Source organism: Drosophila pseudoobscura, chromosome X (assembly GCF_009870125.1).
Source record: "Drosophila pseudoobscura strain MV-25-SWS-2005 chromosome X, UCI_Dpse_MV25, whole genome shotgun sequence".
In the NCBI taxonomy this organism is placed as follows: domain Eukaryota; kingdom Metazoa; phylum Arthropoda; class Insecta; order Diptera; family Drosophilidae; genus Drosophila; species Drosophila pseudoobscura.
This window is the reverse complement of record NC_046683.1, coordinates 61452205-61473040: the sequence shown is the minus strand read 5'-3', so window position 1 is coordinate 61473040 and position 20836 is coordinate 61452205. Positions and strand designations below refer to the sequence as shown.

Sequence of the window (20836 nt, the reverse complement as noted above, 5' to 3'; positions counted from 1 at the left end):
GGCCACACTGAAGCGCGGGAAAGGCTGTCAGCTGTCACAATTCCGCAGAATTTTACACATCCAAATTGTACACAAAAAGCGATATTCATAAGATTAACAACGAAAAACTATTCACACCCAAATTCTTAACGTATTCGTCTAAACACGCTTTATTACATACGTCGTGTGTCGCCAGCTATTTCATCAGCGCACGCCATCCAAAAGAACCACCGCTTGCTGCATCTGAAAAAAGTCAGAAAGTCTCGCATAGTCCCCCAAAGAAAGAGAAGAGTCCCGAAAGTACAGTCATGGCCAAGGTGCACATCACGAATGTTGTGGTGCTGGACAACCCCAGCAGCTTCTTCAATCCCTTCCAGTTCGAGCTGACATTCGAGTGCATCGAGGAACTGAAGGAGGATCTTGAATGGAAAATGATTTACGTGGGCTCGGCCGAGTCCGAGGAGCATGACCAGGTATTGGACACCATCTACGTTGGCCCCGTGCCCGAGGGTCGTCACATATTCGTCTTCCAGGCCGATCCGCCAGATGTTAGCAAAATTCCGGAACAGGATGCCGTAGGCGTCACTATTGTGCTGTTAACGTGCTCGTATCGCGGGCAGGAGTTTGTACGCGTCGGTTACTACGTGAACAACGACTATGGGGAACAGGAGATGCGAGAGAATCCGCCAACCAAGCCACTGTTCGACAAGCTAACGCGCAACATACTTGCCAGCAAGCCGCGCGTCACCCGCTTCAAGATCAACTGGGACTACGGCCACACCAATGGCAATGGCAATGGAGTGTCAGAGAACAACGGACACAGCTATGATATGATGATCGACGGTCCATCCACATCGCAGGCGGCCCAGACCTCTGCTCAGCAGCAGCAGGATGATGACAACAGCCTGGCCATGCCCATGGAGAACGGCATTAAGGCCCTCAACGAGAACTCAAATTCACTGGCAATGGAATGTTGAGAGGAGAGATTCTTTCTGGCAGTCCAACTGCAACACACACAAACACACTCTTGAGTGGGCGCAGACTTGAAGGAAACTCCCCCCGCGCAACCTCAACCCCTTAATTAAGCAAATGATTAAATATATATGTATACATTAAATTTACTTACCTTATCTAAATTGTGACTGTTTTTTTTGTGTAAAGAACTAGCAACCGTTTGTTTCTCTGTCACGTCTCGTTGTTCGATATAGCATTCGATTTCCATTATTTTCCATGAGAAAGCGAAAAAAGTATGTCAAAATCCAAAGTGAATCAGCAGGGGCTTCCCTACTCCTTCTCCTGCGCCACTCCCGGCGCCAGTCGGCTGCGGGCGATCTGGAGCAAGAAACAGGCGACCAGCAACAGGTGAGAGGCACAACACCAGGGCCACTCGTGGCGCCCCCCATTGATACCCCGTTCCCTTTCAGCTATTTCAACAGGTACGCACATCCGCTCTGCCCCAATCATTATGCCGCCAATCCACTGGACAAGCCCTATTATAACGAGTATTTGTGGAAGTCATGCAAGAAGCGCAGGAGCAGTGCGTTGCGCAGCAAGAACCGCGTGGATGTGGAGGCCGATTCCATAGGCGTTGCCGTGGGCATGGTCTGCTCCGAGTCGCAGATTGCAGGACCCCGGAGCTTAAAGGGCAGCCAGCACGACGAGATCAATTCGTGCAACTTTGCCACGTACCTGAAGGCCTTCGCCCTGGTGTACGTCCTGCCGGAAGTGGAATGGACGGCGGATAAGATTGACATGCTGCTGCAGGAGGGCGTTGATCTGTTAGAGGCCAGCTCCGAGGGGAGTGAGGCGACTGCCGAGCGGAAGGAGGACGGCATGAACCCGCCACTTCTCCGGCCGCAGATCTACACGGATGCTGAGAATCGCATCAAGCGCAATTTCAGCCTGGAGGGTCACACCTTTACCCTGGCCCTAGAGTCGCGCTATCTGGGCGATCCGAGGCAGCCCATGGAAACGCAGCTGCCCCACACTATCGAGAACCTGCGCGACGTGCTGCAAACCTTCTTCCGCACTAGCCACTACTGCCTGCTGCTGACAAAGATGGGTCACCTGCTCATCTGGAAGCGGCGCAACGTGTTCTTCGTGCTGGATGTGCAGGGCAGACGCAAGAACGATCTGGTCAGCGACAAGGCGACAGGCGTGGCCATGCTCGTCTGCCTGCACACCATCGACAATGTTTACTATCTGGTTAGCCAGCTCAGCGGCATCTCGCCAGAGGATGAGTTCACGATACGGGAGCTCGTAGTTGTCCGCCTGGTGACGCCCGACGGCACCCTCTATCTGAGGGACACTGTCCAGCGGGACATGGAGTTTGAGGTGATCAACAGCAACTACGCCTATCTGAAGGGGAATCTCCACTTGTCCCTCAACACGGCCGATCCTCTCCGCAGTCGCAGCAGCATAATGGTGGCGGTGGGCGCCATTATGGCCTCCAAAATCGACCATCCGGCCACCTGGAACCACACCATGTTCGATCGCCTCATCTGCTACGGCGTCGAGCTCTGTCGTAGCTGCTGGGGCGACCGTCTAGAGGAGCAGCGGCCCATCAACTTGGACGAGTTTCCCACACAGCTGCGTCTGGGCCAGTTTGTGGTGGAGCTGGAGCTGCTGCCCAATGTCCGGGCGGGCAACTGGCGGAGCGTGCTGCGAGTCGTGGGGACAGAATTTGACCATCACGTCCGCGAGACCCTGAAGGAGTTCGGCAATGCCATCTTTCAGATCAACAGCCAAATGTACGCCGTGTGGACCAAAGGCGACTTCTACTACCTGCTCGATGCGTACCGCCACACGATTGCCGACACGGCCGTGGAGAAGGACAAGGGAGCCTGGTCCACGGTGCGCATGTTCCGCGATCCCCTCACCATGATCAGTGTGTTCCACCAGCTGCTGAAGGAGTCCAACCGGCCGTCGCCCTACCACCTTCATGCGGTGCGCATCAAGAACTTGGCCGAATGCCCCAAGGGCTATGCCCTGGCCCCCCTGCCCGATGACGACGACACGGAGGTGCAGTCTATTAACGAGACGATCCTGTTTAACCAGCTCGCCACCAGCTCCGGTCACGTGCTGGCCGCGTTGAGTGACTACGAGGAGGACCTATGCAGCCACACCGAGGACAACAGCGACATCGAGAACTTCGAGCTGCTGGACAACATCGACGACGATGAACCAGATTTCGACTGCGGTGAAGAGTGCGAAGATGAAGAGAGCGAAGGTGACGAGGATACGCAGGCCCGTGACGTAGGCCACAAGAAAAAGCCCAAAAAGGAGCAAAATGAGCTCAAAATGTCAAAATCAGTATCATTTATCGCAGTCCCGAAAAGCCAGCAGAAGGGGGGAGACCGGGAGAACTCGCGTTTAGCTTCTGGACAAACTCAGACCTTCTCTGCACCGAAGGCCAAGCCAGACAGTGATGCGACGGACCAGCGCCTATCTTCAGGAGAATGCCCGCACTTCTTGGCACCCAAGGAAAAGCCATGTAGCTGTCAGACTGACGTGCGGTCTGCACCTCCTGAAAGGACCGAGCACCACTCCGTACAGCCATTAGAACAGTCCGTCACTGCTTCAGGAAGACCTCAGAGCTCTTCCAAGCTAACCAGCACAAAAAGGGATATAATGAAGCCTTCTGCGGGACCATCAAAAGATTTGGCGTCGTCCCTGGAGGAAATCAGGGCCACCCGTAAAGGCATAGTGAAGAACTCGGAGTTCGACTCCGAGCTAGATGGACAGATGTCGTGTCCCAATCAACCCCTCAAGGTGGCCCGGTTCCAGGCCAAGACGTTTAAGCAGAAGACTTGCCAGCAATCCTGCTGGTGCATCGGCAGGAAAGGGAAGAGCCAGGAACCACCTGAAGCGAACAGAAAGCAAGCGTTTCAGGCGACAAGGTTTCCCGGCTTCTGTCGGGAGGCCCATATGCTGGCTGTGGCCGGGTCGGAGAGCGGCACTGTGGAGAGCCTCAGGCGTCTGCTCATCTCCTCCTTCCAGGCGGCCAATCGGGTGCTCACCATGACGCCCTGGGGAAACTATGTGGTCTTCAGAGTGCACACCAGCTCCGAATCGGGATCGAGATTTTATGTCTTCGACGGCTGCACCTGCAACATTGATCGCTTCCGCCACTTGGATCTGTCGTGTGGCACGGCCGGACTGCTGCCATTTGGCAAATTGTCGCAAGTCGTTTGCCACATGATCGACTCGCGGGAGGTCAAGGCTTTGGATGCGCTGAGCACTCGTCTGGAGGCACCCTGCAGGAGATTCAAGCATCTGTTGACCCGCAATGCCTAGGACTCCTGCCAGCTGATAATTAAGTTTATAAATTATTTACAGCGTAATACAAATTTCAAGTGTTTTTAGACATCTGCCAGGTGCCCAACCAACGACAGGCAGTCAGTTTTTCAAGCAAAAATTCAAAAAGAGACTGCCGGAGAATCCAAAAATAAAATACACGGCAGAGCGGTTGTCGGAAGCAATTGGTAGCCCATTATCTGTCAAATCTATTAAGAAACGATTCTCTTTTACTTTAGAGTCTTCTGTTGTAGCGTTTCTTATTTGTTTTCCATTTATTATTATTGCTAATTCGTATGAGTCGTTAAATTTAAACTTAATATTGAGTACATTTACATAATGCAGAGAAATGTCGGCCCGGGTGGGACGACGACGCATCTTACGATAGCTAAACATCCAACTAGTGTATAAATATATATATGTAGAATATATATAATATATATATTAAGTGTATATAGTATTATTTTTAAATTTGTAATTCGTTTTGCAGCTGATGAACGCTTTCCAGAAAACAGAACAGTCCAGAACAGAGCACGAGGCCAAGTTTTAATCAATGGTTTTCCCATTTTCTGGAAAGCATTCATTGGCCGCGTCATAGCCGCGGTCAGATTTTTACCAGGATTTTCTTTCAATATTCTTAGATTGTATTTTATTTTTCCCTTATTCTGTTGCTTTTATATTTTGCATTTTAAGGCACTGAAGCTTTGAATTTTGTGCATATCGAAAGAAAGATATTCTTTTGGAACTCCTCGCTACCACCATCCAAAAGCGCGACTACAAAATTATACAAATCGCTTCGAAAAAAACATGCTTCTTTCGAGAGTTCTTTAGCAAATTTCGTTTATATAAAAAATATCCCTGACTATTTTCGTCTTCATAATTCCCTTGCCCTTCTATCCATCTGTTTCCTATATAAGTAATTTTTTGCCTGAGGCCGATTCAATTATTTTGTTGCTTTGTAGGTTTTGTTGTTGGGTTTCGTTTTGTGGTTCAAGCTCTTGGGATCGAGAAAAAAAACTATGCTATGCCTAGGCCATAGGATCTAAAATACATATACAATTAGGTAATTTTTTAAATATATTACAAAGGCAGCTCTCTCAAAGGTCAAATATCAACTAGGACTAATGCAAAAAAAAAAAATTATATATTCAGCAACATAGGAAATGCATGCGATACGAATACGACACGAAGAAAAGATTGCCCCTGACCCAGTAGAAATTTTCTATTTGGTTTCGAGTGTGGGACGTGCATTCCGAAGCGATCAACGCACACACGGGCACAACATACACATAGAAATAAATTATAGAGAGAGAGATAGATGATAGATAGATAGACGGATCTGGACGTGAACATAGATAATACCATTAAAAGTGGGGGGCGATTTCCCGGTTGAGTATATATATAGTAGAGATAGTTGTTATACAGCGACCGTGTACAACTGGTTATGTTTAGGAGTTTTCTCGCTTAGGCTAGAACATATCGTACTAGGTTAGACCATGTTGACGGCGCCATCAGCCTCGAATGTGGGTATGGATATAATGTCGCTGCTGCGCATCGCCCCCATGGGTAGTGTGGAACCCTTGGCTTTGGCTTTGGCTTTGGCCTGATCCAAATCCAGATCCACCTCATCATCGTCGTCGCTGGAGCTGCTCGAATCGTCGTCGCCTTCCTCGGGCTCGCTGCAGCTGTTTGTGGAGGTGGATGTGTTTTGGGTTTGCTTCATGGCCGACGCTATATCCGTATTGCTCTCCAGCGTCGAGTGCTGGCTGGACGGCGAGTGACTGTACTCGGAGGTATTCTCCTCCTCGTCGGAGACAATGACCACATTGCGTTTGTGGTGTATGGCAATCTTCTGGGACATCGGTGCCTTGTAGCTGCGCCGCGGACGCATGCCTCGGGCAATGGGCAGGCGACCAATGCTGAAATGAGAAATGTCACAGATGAAATCTTGGATCTTGGATTGCGTTGCGTATGTCCCACTCACCTTCGTCTCCGCAAGGCGTACTTGCAGTCCGTGGTCTCGCCCTCCTCATCAGACCAGCTATCCTGAGCATTGGCCTCCCCGCCATTGGCATTGCCCCCGATCGAGGAGGGGCCATTGGGCCCATTGGGATTGTCTCCCAGCGGCTGCTTCCTTCGCTTGCTCTGCGTGCTGCTGCACCGACTCAGGCACGGACTGTTGCCAGCTTCCCTGTGATCCTCCAGCGGCGAACCTACTCCTCCTCCGTTCCCGTTCTCAGTGTTTGAGTTCGAGTTCGTGTTGGACTGAATGGAGAGGCGGTTCTCGTTGATGAACTCGATGACTTTGCGACCCAATCGATCGAGATTCTCATTGTCGCTGCAACAGTCGGTGATGTCCAGGCGCTCGTTGCTGTTCATCACATCGTCGTTCATCAGCTGGTCCGGACTAGAGCAGGCATCCTGGTACGTCAGCTCGCTGGTACTCAACGAATTGCCATTCGACGGACTAGTGGGATTCACGGAGCCTACTCTGCAGGCCTGGGCCTGCGCCTGAGCCTTGGCCATTTTCTGGACTCGTTGCAATTGAAGCGGCAGCTGGCGATGGTTCGGGGGTGGCACATCAATCGGCTGAGTGCGGGGCAGATCGGCGCTGGGACTAATGTCCGTTTCACTGACATCCATGGCGTCGGTCTGTGTATGTTGCTCCACCAGCTGTACCTTTCGATTCTCCGGCTCGCTCTGGTAGCGACGATCGCGCGTCGGGCTGTACTTGGGTGGCGCTCCTAGCGAGTCAGAGCCATTGCGTCGATGGCCGCGCTTCTTGTTCTTGTTTGCCATGCTGCTGCCTCCGCATCCGCCACCGCCAGGAATGATGTTGCCCAAATACGACTTTGGCTGGCAGTTTCCGTCCAGCTGGGCATACAGCACGCACTTTATAGGGGACTACGGTCAAAAAAATTGTATTATTACCATTACTAACGAACAAAATATGGATTGCTCACCTCCGGCGTGGTCTCTGGATCTGGTGTGGTGGAAGTCTGCTGCTGGATGGCGGCCGGCGGACCGTTCAGTCGTCGGCGGTAGTGTTGCATCTTTTTGAATGTATTGCCAAAGCGCCGCGAGGGCTTATATCCGTTTCCAGGCAGCTTCCGTTCACGCCTGAAAAGTGATTTCAAAAGTCAACAAAAGGGGTTCGAATCTGTCTTAGGAGAGCAGAAGATAGCACTTACTCGGCAATTTCCTTCTCCTTCTCCTGCAGCTGGGTCATGCATTCGCTGAGCTCAACGAACAGCTGGTTCGTCTTCTGCAGCTTGTCCTCGTAAACCATGCGTATGTCCTGGGCGTGTCGCCACTCGGCTGTGCGCCGCTTGATCAGATCCTGCTCGTACTTGTGTATGCTGGTGCCGTTCTGGGTGATCTCCTTCAGGTGGGAGCGCACCTCCTCCTTCCACGACTTTTGCGTCTCAAAGTACTGCTTTTCCGTCTTGCGAAGCAACTCCGGTCCGGCAATGTCCAGGTGAGACAGAATCTGCCGGAATGAGGGACGATTCCTGGGCTTGCTCTTCCAACAGAGCTTCACCAGCAGCTTAAAGCCCTCCGGACAGGTGCTGGGTACGAGAAGCTTGAGCGAATTGTTGCCCACACCCCAGATGATGGCCGAGGAGTCGACATCCTTGTAGGGTATCTCGCAGGTAAGCATTTCCCAGAGCACAACGCCGTACGACCAAATGTCCACCTTCTCCGAGCAGGGCTCATTCCGTATCACCTCGGGAGCCATCCAGGCCACGGTGCCCGCGAAGCTCATCTTGGTGCTAATCTCGTTCCACTCGCGACTCGTCCCAAAGTCGCTAATCTTGACCACCTCATTTGTACTAATCAGTATGCTGAAAGGATTATCCCCCACAGAACAGGATACGTTAAATCCGAATCTATATGGAGGAAATCTACTGCTGGATTGGGTGCACTCACTTGGGACTCTTCAGATCTCTGTGTATGATCTTGTGGGAATGCAGATACTGCATTCCCTGGGCAATTTGCTTGGCCCACGAGACCAAGCGGGACGGCAACATAACCTGCTCCTCCTTGAGTATATTCTGCAGCGGACCGTACGGACAGAACTCCATGATGATGCAGAATACCGGCGACTGAGTGCATACTCCTCTGCAAGATGGAACGATCGTTTAGATGGAATTACACTCGTAAAGCTTACACTGCTGCCAGCAAACTCACTTGAACTTGATGATGTTCTCATGGTCCAGCTTCCGCAGATGCTTGATGTCCGTTTCCTTCAGCTCCTTCACCTTCTTCACGGCCACAATCTCGTTCTTCAGCTTGCCACTGAATACGGCGCCTTGTGCCCCACTGCCCAACCACTCGAGATCCGTGATGGACTCGAAGGGTATTTCCCAGTCTTCGCTCCGCTGACTCTTCACCTCGATCACGCCGCTCTTGCCGATGAACGAGAGCACAGGCTTCATGCAACCCAGCAGCCCATACATCCATCCTATGGGCTTGTCCGGATGCCCGAACGCTGCCGCCGCCCCGCCAATGTTGTGGGGCCAGCGCTGTTGACACGTGTTCTCTGCACTGCTGTCCGTGATCTCCCCGTAGTTGGAGTGATGCTGCAGATGCGGCGGAGAGTCGAGATCGGGTGACTTAAAGGGTAGATCTGTCGCCGCCAGTCCTAGGTGTCCGAACTCATCCTGCAGACAGGCCATGCTGCAGAAACCAAAGGAAACAAAATACCATTAAGATTGGTAAGTAAACATGTTAAAGAATCACTATTTCCCTACTGCCTGCAATTCCCGCTATTTACTTATCGATATTTAAGTGTTATGTTTTCAAATGCGATAAGGAACATTGTGCCAACGCCAACCCACCCGATCTACAACCCCTGTACTATCTACCAATTTCTATAAATAAATGTGATTCCCCCGCCCTAACTATTTACCTCCTACAAACAAACAAACAATGGGGATGGTGTTCCCTTCTATTCTAATGATCTGATCCAATATTATCCGGCGTATCTTCGATTTCCATAAAAATCGAACGTTGCTAAGCGAAAATACTAATACTAATACATACATACATATGTATATCCATTGCGTGATAATCAAACTGTTGTTTCGGGTTTTGTTTTTATGTTTACACACGTCGCAATAATTTTTTGTACCCTTGCAGAGGGTACTTTTTATTGCGTCAGCCGAAGAAGCAGGATGTCCGACTTTATATAGCTGATAATCGGACATTTGATCACTATACGATATATGTATGCCATATGCCATGTGAACGACAAAATATATCACAATTGTTTTATGATTGTTATAAATCTGACGATCTCCAAGGGTATTCAAAGCTTCGGCATTCGAAAATCTATTGTTCCACTCTGTTGTTTTCGTGTGCCCGACACAGTGAACGTGCAGAAAAAAGAGCGAATAATTGATAAAAAGCCGTGCAAATAAATATTAGTGAAGCGATCGCCCCACCCACCCCTCGACTTTATTTCAGTTCTGGAAACTGGAAACACACATACACGCAAAAGCCTTCCTGTTGCCGTGCTTGGAATTCGTATTTGCTTTGTGGTGCGATAAGATAAGCAAACACAGGAGAAGTAGACTCTGGGGGGGGGCAGAACGGGCAGCAGAGAGTAGCGACAGCAGCCGCAGGTGGAAAAACATTTATCGCAACAACAACCACCGAACGACCGACGCGTAGAAAGTCTCTCACGGGACCGACGAACAGGCAAATCACCAGTTACCCACACACCCAATCAAAGAATCTACCGTTCTTTGCAGATTTATTTGGTGGCTGACCATACATATAGTCATCTCACTCTCGCAAGCGCCCAGAGGGCAGCCGCACGCATAACAAGTGTCAAAAACCTTTTATACGAGCATTGTGTTTATTTATGAATTTGTGAAAAGTATTAATTAAGCCTCGAAAGTATATATGTAAATAAGCCGACAAGCCGCACAGCACGTTTTGACCTTTGCCTGTGACGCGTCGTAGTTCATAGAACGCGGAAATTTGGCGGCATGCTGCGTTCTTCTTACCCGCGTCATTCGTTTCGTGTTTTTTTTTTTGCACAGGTCAGCGAGAGTGCAACGCACATAACGGTAAATGGTTTGGCTGGCTGCAGTGTGGTGTGACTCAGTTTAATGTGGCTTACCTCTTTTCGTTAGTAATAATCTTGTCCGGCGGCTCGTTGTGGCCAAAGAATGATATATAATAGACCATGGTGAATGTGCTTTGCTTTCCCTTTCCCTCTCTTCCTCACTTAATTTCAATTTCCACGGCCAATTGTGTTTGTTTTTGTAATTAGTTGTCGCGCACTAAGAATCTCATTCATTCATACACAACGGCGACGACGTCGACGGCGCTGCATTAATGCAAATTTTTACGCTTGCTTTTCGCTGGCAGCAGTTTTTTTTTACGCACAGCAGTGGCAGCGTTCGGGGCGGCGTTACAGTAACTTTTGATCGTTTCGTTCGTGCCAAGCACAAGCAGCCACCGCACAACACACACACACACACAGAGGCTGGCCGAGTTGCTGCTATTTTTTGTCGCCAAAAAAAATGAAATGACGTCAAGGTAAGTTGGTAAGATTTTGTTGTTGGGTGTCTGTGTTAATTACAAGAGCAAGAGCAGAGCGCTAGCCACTTTCGCAGGCTATGTGTTGTAGTGCACGTGGATTGTTTAAGAAACTGTAATAATTTCACGTAATTTCAAAATACTGCGTCACAACAACCACAAAAAAAAGGAGACGACACAATAGACTGTCAACTGATTTGGCGATAAGCAGCACACACACGCTCACGCACGCGAACGAGCACACATTAAGGCAGGCTCACGATTTTTGCGACAACCGTCAGAAACGATTGATTTTTGCCAACTAAATGGTGAGCGGTAGCGTTGGAGCATGGCCCCAAAGCTCCCTATTATCAGCGTAGCTTTCGGATGTTGTGCTCTCTGGGCTCGAACAACTCTCTTTCTCCCTCGCGGTCGGTCCGTCTCTCATCTTTTGTTATCACGGCCTTTTGTTGTTGTCAAAGTGACCAAATTCGCTAATGCCTGCAGTCGGCTGCAGTCTGTGCGGCCCCTTTTCTATGCCGATGTGCTCTCTGGTCACACTCGAAACCAGTTTTTGTAGCAGCGCGACATAATCCACACAGGCAGGTGTTTGCATGTGTGTATCTATGTGATGCTTTGTGTAACAAGGAAGTTTTAGTCGCGCGTCGGCAAAGATCGGTTTTCTCTCTTTGAGTACGTTTGCTTTTTATCATTTCACCACAATTTATTAATAGCACGTGTTTGTTGAAAGCCATTACTATTCCTTTATTTTGGGTGCTATTTTTGCATAGATTTCCACCTGAAATCATTGAACCCAGCCTATTCTACGGCAAACAAGGAAGCTATTTCCCTAATTTGGTATCTAGACAGCTGATTAATATCTAATTAAGTTTTTTATATCCTTTCAGGTGGGTATCCTGATGTGTCGTGTCAATAGTTAAGTGTATTTGCCATTTTTTATATAAAATAGCAAAGCTCAATAAGATTAAATGGAAACAATCGATTCGCAAGGGTATCTAAAGCTTCGGCCCCGAACTTAGTATTGTTCTTATTTGATATTGAAATAAATCAATTAAAATGTTTTTGGGAAACTGATCGAGCGACCTGTTGAATATTTCCGAGCCCGCTTTCGGAATCTACCCGAAGCGCGCTAGAGTTTTTTTTTCTCAGTGTACGTACGCTGAAGGTCGATTACCTCGCACTTGAGCACGATCTGACGGAATTTTCTTATAAAATGATTTAAAATAAATGCAAGTATTTTTTGTATTGTAAATCGTGCGAAACTTACCTTCTTCGCAGGTTATCCGTTTGATCCAGTGACAGGTTGGGACTACTGCCGTGGTGTCGCCTCCGGCCGTACAATTGCTGCCGGGAGGCGGTATCGGCGGCGACACTGACCAAATCATCGCGACTCTTGCTCAGACTGTCGCTAAATGGTTGCATTGTCCGTGAGAGAGAGTTTTAGAGTGGTCTGTGGACTCCTTACGACATGCTTGGTTGTTTGGTGGGGGGGTTTATCTGCGGAAGGTCAAGTGATTTGGTATCAAAGGTTTCAGAACCTCGGTGAACTCCACACAAATTCGCGCTCGCGCATTAACCTGTAATCTTTTATCAATGAACAACGCCAAAGCACACAAAATCAATAAGAGACGACGTCAAACGGCAAAATGCGCAGGATGTGCCCTGCGTACGAGAGCGAGAGAGAGGGCGAGCGGTCAAAGTCGTTTGTTCCTTGTCGTCACGGGGAGAGCCCACGCAAATTCAAGTAAGCTTGTTGTAGTCTACTAAAAGATACCCTCTATATAGATTTCATCTCATTTCTACATATCTACAAGAGTGTTTGGTAATTCATCCCATTAGAATTAGTTACGCTATGTACTTTCATGTATTTTTATCTGTCCAAGGTAATCCTGAGCAAGACTCCATATCTATGATTTTGAATGCTTCCCTTTGCCTGTTACCCTTTGCACGGTATCTCGCAAGCCATAAAGTCAAGGCAGCAAAGAAAGCGTGAGATTTTGTTCGCATGAACAGCGATGAAGAAGAAGAAGGAAGAGTCGGCCACCTTTCAGTTCAATAATTACATTTGTCAATTTCACATTCCGCATAACGTCCAATTGTACATGTGTATACATACGGTATTTCTTTCACTTTCAAAGTGCAGTCTGAGCTATTTTTATGATGCCTTTAAAAGGCAAATTACAAAAAAGAACACACTTGCACATACACCATCGAGTATTTCTGCATGCCTGTGTGTGCACATACATTCACATGTACGTATGCTTGTATGTACATGTGTAAATCCACTTCTTCTGCTTTTTGCCTTTGCCGTGCTTTTGGTGCTGCTGGTTCTTGGTTTTGTGGGGTTTTTTTTTTTAACTTGGCTAAAGCTAGAACATAACAAAAAAAATGACATTTTGCCACACACACCAATACACTTTTTTCTCTATTTCTGTACTCCTCTCCGACTCTCTCGCACACACACACACACACACACATGGCACACACCCACACGGACACACGTTGGAAACCTTACAGCGCAGCTTTGTGCTGTTGCTGCTTCCTCTTCTTCGTTGTGTTCCCTCTTTCAGAGAAAATCAATATACAATTTTTTATTTGCACATTTTCACAGTTTCGCACAAGTTTTCAAGCCATTTTCCCCATGGAAATTGTATTCTCCATTCATTTGCTTACATTTATTTGGTCTTTGTGGGTAATTTTAATTGATTTTTGCTTGAAATAAAAAAATTAAAGACTGGTTTCTGGGGGAGCCCAGTTGCGCTTTAGATAACGAAACGGAGAACGCGTTATTCCGACCCAACCGTCCGCACCAAAGGTAGATACAAATCAACTACAAAAAAAGTGGCCGAAGCTGGCTTTAGGCCGAAACCGAGACCGTCGCGAAGAGAGCACAGCGCACAGCACCACAAAATTGGTATGTACCGCCGTGAGCTAAGCCGATTTCCTCCCTCAAAACCAGTTTGGAGCGCAGGTTGCACTGCGCATGTGTGTGCCCAGAGAGACGGACAGAGAGAGAGAGAGAGAGCGAGAGAGAGAGAGCACGAAGAAGAGAGCAGAGCCATGGCCAACCACCAAAGCACTTGCAAGGTACTTCGGCTGTCTGTTGTTGGCATGTGAAACTGGAGCTGGCTCCAAAAAGCTTCGATCCAAACATGTCCGATCATGTTTGCAGGCCAAAAAGCTTATGCAGCTGCGGCGACAACAACGAAGCTTTTGGCGTCAATGCGAGAAATGGTAAACAAAACGCGACAGAGACCGATGATGATAGTACTTCGAAGTCAAGATAGTATTTACTTTAAGGCTTTAAGCGTACGTACATTTGTATATATGTATGTACGTATGTATGTATGTATATACAAATCCTGGCAATCCGTTTTTTTTATTACCTCAATCTCGGAGACTATAAGAGCTGGAGACATCAAATATGGGTTCCTGGCTTCAAAGCCTATTATCTATTCATCAATCAATAATAATAATAATTTGATTGATTTTAAGGCCTCAGTTACATTAGCTCCAATGTAGCTTTGTACGTAATAGTTGTTCAAATAATAAAGTTTTTAACTCTTTTACACTGGAAAAACTCATTATTTTTTTATACGTGATTGAATTTCCCCCGGCGACAGTTTTATTTTTGGATCATATTATACCTTTTCATACCTGTTGGCTGATAAGAGTCATTCTGTCATCAAAGTATTGTTATAAAAGAATCGAGCGGAAATCTGGGCGATCCCCTTACACTGCACAACAGGTAGAAAGAACATAAGAACATGATGCAGCAGGTAGCATAATTTCTATGTAAACAAAGATGACTCATGGACACAAAGCAAAGAGAGTGGTTCTGTTCGCACTACAGACCATATTTATGGGACAGCCACGATCCCAATGCCTGCCCCCACTCCGGTCCCTTGTTAGAGCAACAACGCCTGTACCCCCACCCCCCGTATATGGCCCTAAAGAGGTACATACAACCATCTTGTTGGTTCAAAAAGAGCACCACAAACAACAGGTCCAGTAATTTGTTATGCCGCCTGCGTGCCTTTCAGGCATTTTCATTTGGTCCATTGCGCATGAGTCATTGGGTTAAGGTATTCGTAGACGGACAGGGTCCAGGGTCCAGGGTTCCACGGTTCCACGGTTCCCAGTTCCAGGTTCCAGGTCCCATTCCCGTCAATCAGTGCCACAAAAGGGAAATGCGATAGGATTTCGTTGCCTTTATCGAGTGCTGTTTGGAGGGGGATCATGATTTAGGATGCTATCTTTAAGCGATCGTTTTCAACTAAATTGTATAAGTTTGATACATACAAGGATATGATTTTGCCTTTGTTATTATACCCGGTACTCGACGAGTTTGGGTATATATGCATGTATGTATTGGCAGTGGATGTGTGTAAGACCCAGACACACATAGTATATACATACATATATTCTTGATCAGCATCAGCAGCGGACTCGATTTACATAGTCATGTCTGTCTTCCGTCCGTCCGTTCGTCCCGACAACCGCCTAGATCGCAGAGACTATAGCTAGAGTAACAAAATTTTGTACCCAGACTCCTGTGATGTCACACTGTTACAAGTGTCCGTCCCCAAGTCCCCAAAACGCAGAGGGACTGCTGAATCTGGATCTGGATTATGATACCATAATTTGTATAGCAAGAAGGAATAAATGAAATTTCAGTGAATACGCTACCCTTTCCACGCGCTTACTCATTCTTTGTCCCTCCCTCACACACTTTTCCTCGTGCAGTGTGCGGAATGGAGCGAGATAAAACGGCTTGACATTCGAACATAACTAGCGGTCGTGGCTCCTCTCTGTCTCTTTATATTTTTCCCACCTATCATGAAAACTGCGAGCAAAATTGACCAACAAATCAAGTCGTCCCTTTTACGAAGACCGATACACAAAACAGACAGAGAAAGAGAGAGAGAGAGAGACCCCACTCCTGGCGCATAAATCATAAATCATGTTGAAAGATGGACACAATAAACATCGTTCTATCGTATACTTACAGGTTTATATCTCCCGATTATAAAAAACAATGGGGATATGTTAGGTAAGTACACTTGATTGAATACTACATGTAGTTCCATCTTTCTTTTATTTGCTTCTCTACTTCGAAACATAAACCACATTCAAAATGCCTTAGGATTTAAACAATATCATCTTTTACATCTGTATTTGATGTAAACGTATCTGTTTCTGTTTGACAGGATTTAGCTTTCATTAAGCCATTTCTTTCTCTTCAACGTTCCTCGGTGTAGGGGGTCACAATCTTTTAAATACTGAATGCATTAGTTATACAATATTTAAATTCAAAATATTATGGAATAAATGCTACGTCGTGCTGTTAATAAACAGCGAGTGCTGCTGATGTTCAGAATGCGTCTGTCTGCCAGGCATATCTGTGTGTTTTGTTGTTTCCTTTTGTTATACCATTTATTATAGTTGAAAAGCTAATTTAGTTTATTAAGTACGTATGGTTTCTCTTTTAGAGCTGCCAACAGTTGATAGGGAAATAATATCATATAGACTAGATGGTAAAAGTGTCATGCAAATGATATGGTTTTAAGATCAGTTTGGTGGTGGCGAAAGCGTTATCCTTACAGCGAAGGAAGCTAAAGGAGATTTATTGGCAATGAATAGGCATTCGAAGCGATGGTGTTTGTGGTTCCCATTCCCTGGATGATCATTACAGATAATAATAATTGTTTTCTTGATATTACCGGGATTGGGGGGTGGTTCGAAGTCGGAATCGAGATACGATTTTCAGTAGAGCTTTAGGTATATCGTAGATATTAGGGAAGCAACGAATACACATTTCGCTGTTAGAAGTAATGGCGGGGTACAAATCGTAAACGAATCTATAAAATAGTAGTCACAAAATTGAGATTATTAATTAATACCGGGGGAATAATAATTGCCATTGAACTATATGTACTATATGTACAATATATATGTAGGTTCTCTGGCTTGTCAGATCTCGTTTCATGCTTTTAATGATAACTTAATGCATAATCATTATATTTAAGTCTCACAGAACTGTTTTTTGTTTAACGCACTTAAAGTCGACTTATTATAATTTGGGACACTCTTTCCAAGGATCCTCCAATCGAGTACGAGTATAACCCGATACTCTCACGTATATATTGTCGTTCTCACTACTACATAGCTTTCTTGGTGGTTATTACTTTCTTTCCGCTCAACAAAGGAGGAGTAATTATATTCAACTCTTTACGGGATAATATTTTATATTAATAACAACGGAATGGTATGGTTTTTTTCCAGCTTTTTTATGGGTAGTTGAGCGTTTTTTTGGGAAGTACATATATATTCTGTGTCTGTTTATCTGTGTGTGTTTGGCTTTGTATGTTTTTTAATGTTTTTGCGTGTAAATTAGTTTGGCTTGGCATTCGGATGCTCAGCTGTTTCCCAATAAACGCATCGAAACCCCCTTTTGAGATATACCCCAGATATACTATCTGATTGAAAGGAATATATGTTTTGTGTGATGTGTAGTTTACCCTGTTGACATATTCTGTTCTGCTCTCGATATATATATATTTTATATATCTGCTATATATATAGTCAGGTACGCGCTGCATTTCTCTAGTTAACATTCCTTTCACTGTTTAGTGGAAATCTACTACGAGGAACATTTCTTTTTGTTAAGTGTATGGGAGGAGTGGGGTGAGGGACATATTGTGTGTGTTTGGATTTATGTTTATAGTCCCTCGTGTTTGCTGTTTGGCTGCGACTCGCTCGCCTCCAAATCCCTCGATTCCCCCTCCACGGGAACAACATTCGGCCCTTCCGCATCCCCATTCTCGTCATCATCGTCATCACTGGAGTCCGCAAAGGTGTGCAAGGTAAGTCTGGCTTGGAAATCGTTCAAGGCCTGCTCGAAAAGATCGATGGTGTGCTGGTTGCTGGCTATCACCTGCTGGGTGTTCAACAGATCCTCGGTGGCGCTGAACAGGAGATCTTGAATAGAGCTGGAGTGTGAGGAGGCAAGCGAGCGCGATGTATGTGCAACTGCTCCTGGTGCTGCTGCTGTTTCAGAGTCCTGTAGATTGTTTGACATGATTTGCTCACCGCTGCTGCTGCTGGTATCCTCGCTGATGTTGCTGGCCGCCAGTCCTCGCGTCAGCTCATCCGCATGGGCCAGCGTGGAGCCAATGATGTCGCTGGCAATCCGGATGGCAGCGTCTGTGGCGGCAATTGTGGAAATGAAACTAGACGCAGCTGCTGCTGCTGTATTTGTCGTCGGTGGATTGGGTGCTGGTCGGCTGAACACAGTATCGCTGGTCACCTGGTTGCCCTCGATCCGGAGACCGGCCACTCCTTTCTTGGGTATGGTGGCCAAATCCCTTTTCACACGGCGGCAACGAGTGGGCTCGTTCTGACGCTGTTGCACTAGCTGCTCCAGATCGACCACGTAAACATAGCCGGCCACGAGTATGGAGCAGGATTTTTCGCCCTTCTTGAAGGCCTCCTCAATGTCCTGGCTGGTGCGGTAATCGTATTGCCACCAACCTGAAGATATATTTACGACAAGAATGTTTTTGGAGTTCGACCTCGTTTGGATCGTTAATCACAGTTTGTTTCGTGTTCTTTGGTTATTTTGGATGTGGGGATGGGCGGCGGTGGATGGGGGCTGAGGGATGGAATTTCGGATTGTGGTTAGTTGGAAGCGGGGTGCATGGGAATCCCGGCCACGCCTTGGTAGTTGGCAGGTGGTGGGTCCCCGAAACGGCGCCTCTGAATGACTCGAGTCTTGAATGAGTACGGATGAATCTGGCGCATTTTACAAAAGTCGATGCTACACACAAACCCACAAATCATTACCATTAAACGACTGGGGTGACGATTCTCACTAGCGGCGCTGCTCTGCGGCTCACCGCCGCCACCGGATACGTACAGGTGTTCAATTTCATCAGGATCATTCGAAATATTGACACGGCGCCAACCATTGCCATGCCGTCCTGGTTCTAGGGACTGCAACGGCGACGGCGGCGATGGTACCTCCTCCTGGGGATTATCCTTCTTATAGGTCTCGTATTTCTCAAAGCCCTCTTCGATATCTTCGTTAGTTCGCCTATCGTAGGCCCACCAGACCTCTAAATTGTGGTGAGTGGTGAGGGGTGAGTGCTTTTTGGTCTGGGCTGATGAGTTATCGTCTGGGAAATGCGGGGCGCCCGACACCAGAAATTATGCATGCTATACTTACCGTTGCGTCCCTCGTAGTACCATTGATAGCCATCCTCAGTGGCGCGGGTGGCCCAAATGTCCTCGATGCCATTCACTAGGGTTGGGTTATCCAGAAATTCGGCGGGGATCTCGCGTCGGCACATGGCACAACGACGATTCTTATAAGCAACTCCCTGCAAAAAGAGACAAGGGATACATTTCGTTAGATAAATGCCGTCTCCCCCTCCACGCAAGCCACTGCTTGCTGCCACTGATCCAGTTGCACGCTCTCCCAGCAGCCAACTGGAAAATGCATTCAAGTGCTAATTGAAATACTTGTCCAAGGCCCAAACTGGTTGATGATCAAAATTTGAAATTGGACAAGTTTTCAGCCGGAAGCCAATGGAAACATGTATCTGTGCTGTGCACGATTTCGCCACCTGGTAAAAGGCGACTGGCAACTGGCAACTGGTGGCAATGCTAATCAATCGAGCTGCCAGCAGGCACCAAAGGGCTCAGAACAGCCTTGAACCTGCCTACGTGCTCCACGATACTCGCTCACCAACGGCGAATATTCAAAACTCGATTTGACGACGCGCTTCGCATAGGCAAGTGGCGGCGGAGAGGCTTCCGCATTTCGCGGGGCGGGTACTACGCACCTTTATGCAAAGGAAACAAAAAATGTGGCCGCAAGGGAGACGAGCTGGATGGATGCAAGTCTGGAGGCAGACGGCGCATTCCAAGGGAGCGCTCTCTGTGCCCGATGCTCCATCAAATCCGGGAGGACCTACAAGAAGAAAAAAAAAAACCATACAGCGGGTGCACACACGATTGACGGTTGCCTGGGTTGAAGGGGCTTACCCGTTTCCCCGTTGGTGGCGGTGGCCACAGGAGAGGGTCCTGTCTGGCGAGCAGCGCCAACAATGCCATTGGCGTCACGGGCGGCAGCAGCAGCCGAAGTGGACGGCATGTCGCGGGTGAGATCAATGGTCTCCAAGTACACCAATTCCTCCTCTTCGTCTGAGGAAATCACGATGACTTCGTTATTTATATCTTCGTTATAATTCGACATTTCGTTAACAACTAAAACTTATTTAACAATACAAAAAAACGAAGGGAACGTCTCGGACGTATGTTTTCGTTTTTTTTTTTCTCAACAACAAAAAAGTGAAACAAAAAATGGTAGGCTATTAGGGATGTCCAATTGATATACTAATATATCGATATATTTGGTGTGGTTGTAATATATTTGAGTGATACTTTTTGAAGAGTTCGATACTTGTGTGCGATAAACGCAACTTAACGGCGCCTTATTTCAAAATCTTTGTTGGTACTTCAGTGCCCAGGAATGCCCGTGCCCAGAATATTGCTCACTCCGCATACATTTTGCTGACCCATACCACTAACCACACAGTGAATATGTATGTGTCAGTTTATACAAAGAAATACAGATTTTGCTGCGTACGCTCCCAGGTCTTCGGCGCTGGTAGGCTTTTATATACTATGTGGACTAATAGCCAGTATAAACTTGGTCTGCGGCAAGCGTCTTTGCGTCTAGCTGTATTTATTTTTACATATTTTTTTTAGCATACGGGCCTAGTGGTGGTAAAAAGTTGCGTCCATTTTGAACGAATGAGCGTCTGCACTTTTCCCTTAACTCAACATATTTCCACTTCTGTGCCACTAATAAAAACAAAACCTGCTCAAAGAAATATATCTACTTACTTTAAAATAATTGTATCTCTAGATAAGAAATTTTTGTAAGCCCGCGATTCCACAAGGACACTGCTGGAGATATGGGAGGAGAAAATCAATGGTTTTC

The 20836-nt window shown here is 47.1% G+C and overlaps 4 protein-coding genes and 1 long non-coding RNA gene across 11 annotated transcripts; 3 read left to right on the top strand and 2 right to left on the bottom strand.

Moving 5' to 3' along the window:
• Positions 1–2: 2 nt before the first annotated feature.
• Positions 3–1115, top strand: asf1 (histone chaperone asf1). Its single transcript, XM_001352928.4, has one exon. It carries the CDS (start codon positions 288–290, stop codon positions 954–956), a length of 669 nt encoding a protein of 222 aa, XP_001352964.1. The 5' UTR covers positions 3–287; the 3' UTR covers positions 957–1115.
• A 42-nt stretch (positions 1116–1157) lies between these two features.
• On the top strand, positions 1158–4513 carry ms(3)76Cc (male sterile (3) 76Cc). The gene is made up of 2 exons (XM_002135561.3): positions 1158–1341; positions 1404–4513. The coding sequence occupies exons 1-2, from the start codon at positions 1229–1231 to the stop codon at positions 4273–4275; spliced, it is 2985 nt and encodes a 994-aa protein (XP_002135597.2). The 5' UTR covers positions 1158–1228; the 3' UTR covers positions 4276–4513.
• Positions 4514–5238: 725 nt separating this feature from the next.
• wnd (Mitogen-activated protein kinase kinase kinase 13 wallenda) lies at positions 5239–12276 on the bottom strand. Of its 3 annotated transcripts, none has more exons than XM_001352929.4 (7): positions 12095–12276; positions 8467–8955; positions 8206–8397; positions 7467–8120; positions 7239–7395; positions 6260–7179; positions 5239–6194 (listed from the first exon to the last, which is right to left on the bottom strand). In XM_001352929.4, exons 1-7 carry the CDS (start codon positions 12247–12249, stop codon positions 5765–5767), a joined length of 2997 nt encoding a protein of 998 aa, XP_001352965.3. In that variant the 5' UTR covers positions 12250–12276; the 3' UTR covers positions 5239–5764. The 3 variants fall into 3 exon arrangements, with proteins under 3 accessions (XP_001352965.3, XP_015044039.2, XP_015044040.2); XM_015188553.2 differs by lacking the exon at positions 12095–12276 and adding an exon at positions 10406–11136; XM_015188554.2 differs by lacking the exon at positions 12095–12276 and adding an exon at positions 9326–9354.
• On the top strand, positions 10705–11901 carry LOC117185136 (uncharacterized). The gene is made up of 2 exons (XR_004470672.1): positions 10705–10827; positions 11715–11901. It is a non-coding gene; the product is annotated as an uncharacterized lncRNA (long non-coding RNA).
• Rnf146 (Ring finger protein 146) lies at positions 12220–20208 on the bottom strand. 5 transcript variants are annotated; one of them, XM_033385082.1, is made up of 6 exons: positions 19876–20202; positions 19674–19801; positions 19055–19208; positions 17920–18360; positions 16551–16688; positions 15895–16099 (listed from the first exon to the last, which is right to left on the bottom strand). In XM_033385082.1, exons 1-5 carry the CDS (start codon positions 20084–20086, stop codon positions 16594–16596), a joined length of 1029 nt encoding a protein of 342 aa, XP_033240973.1. In that variant the 5' UTR covers positions 20087–20202; the 3' UTR covers positions 15895–16099; positions 16551–16593. The 5 variants fall into 5 exon arrangements, with proteins under 5 accessions (XP_015044042.2, XP_033240973.1, XP_002135598.2 ...); XM_015188556.2 differs by lacking the exons at positions 15895–16099; positions 16551–16688 and adding an exon at positions 12220–12324 and having other exon boundaries at positions 19876–20201; XM_002135562.3 differs by having other exon boundaries at positions 15895–16688.
• Between the last annotated feature and the right edge of the window lie 628 nt (positions 20209–20836).

What these genes read in the sequence shown, in the direction of transcription:
- asf1 (XM_001352928.4), top strand. Translation starts at nt 288, where the DNA reads ATGGCCAAGGTGCACATCACGAATGTTGTGGTGCTGGACAACCCCAGC.
- wnd (XM_001352929.4), bottom strand. Translation starts at nt 12,249, where the DNA reads ATGCAACCATTTAGCGACAGTCTGAGCAAGAGTCGCGATGATTTGGTC. An exon ending in AAGGAGAAGGAAATTGCCGA is followed by an intron (nt 7,396 to 7,466) that starts GTAAGTGCTATC and finishes ATCACTTTTCAG; the next exon opens with GCGTGAACGGAAGCTGCCTG. An exon ending in ATCCAGAGACCACGCCGGAG is followed by an intron (nt 7,180 to 7,238) that starts GTGAGCAATCCA and finishes TTTTGACCGTAG; the next exon opens with TCCCCTATAAAGTGCGTGCT.
- Rnf146 (XM_015188555.2), bottom strand. Translation starts at nt 20,086, where the DNA reads ATGTCGAATTATAACGAAGATATAAATAACGAAGTCATCGTGATTTCC. An exon ending in CGCCACCAACGGGGAAACGG is followed by an intron (nt 19,802 to 19,875) that starts GTAAGCCCCTTC and finishes TTCTTCTTGTAG; the next exon opens with GTCCTCCCGGATTTGATGGA. An exon ending in GTACTACGAGGGACGCAACG is followed by an intron (nt 18,361 to 19,054) that starts GTAAGTATAGCA and finishes ATATATCTTCAG; the next exon opens with GTTGGTGGCAATACGATTAC.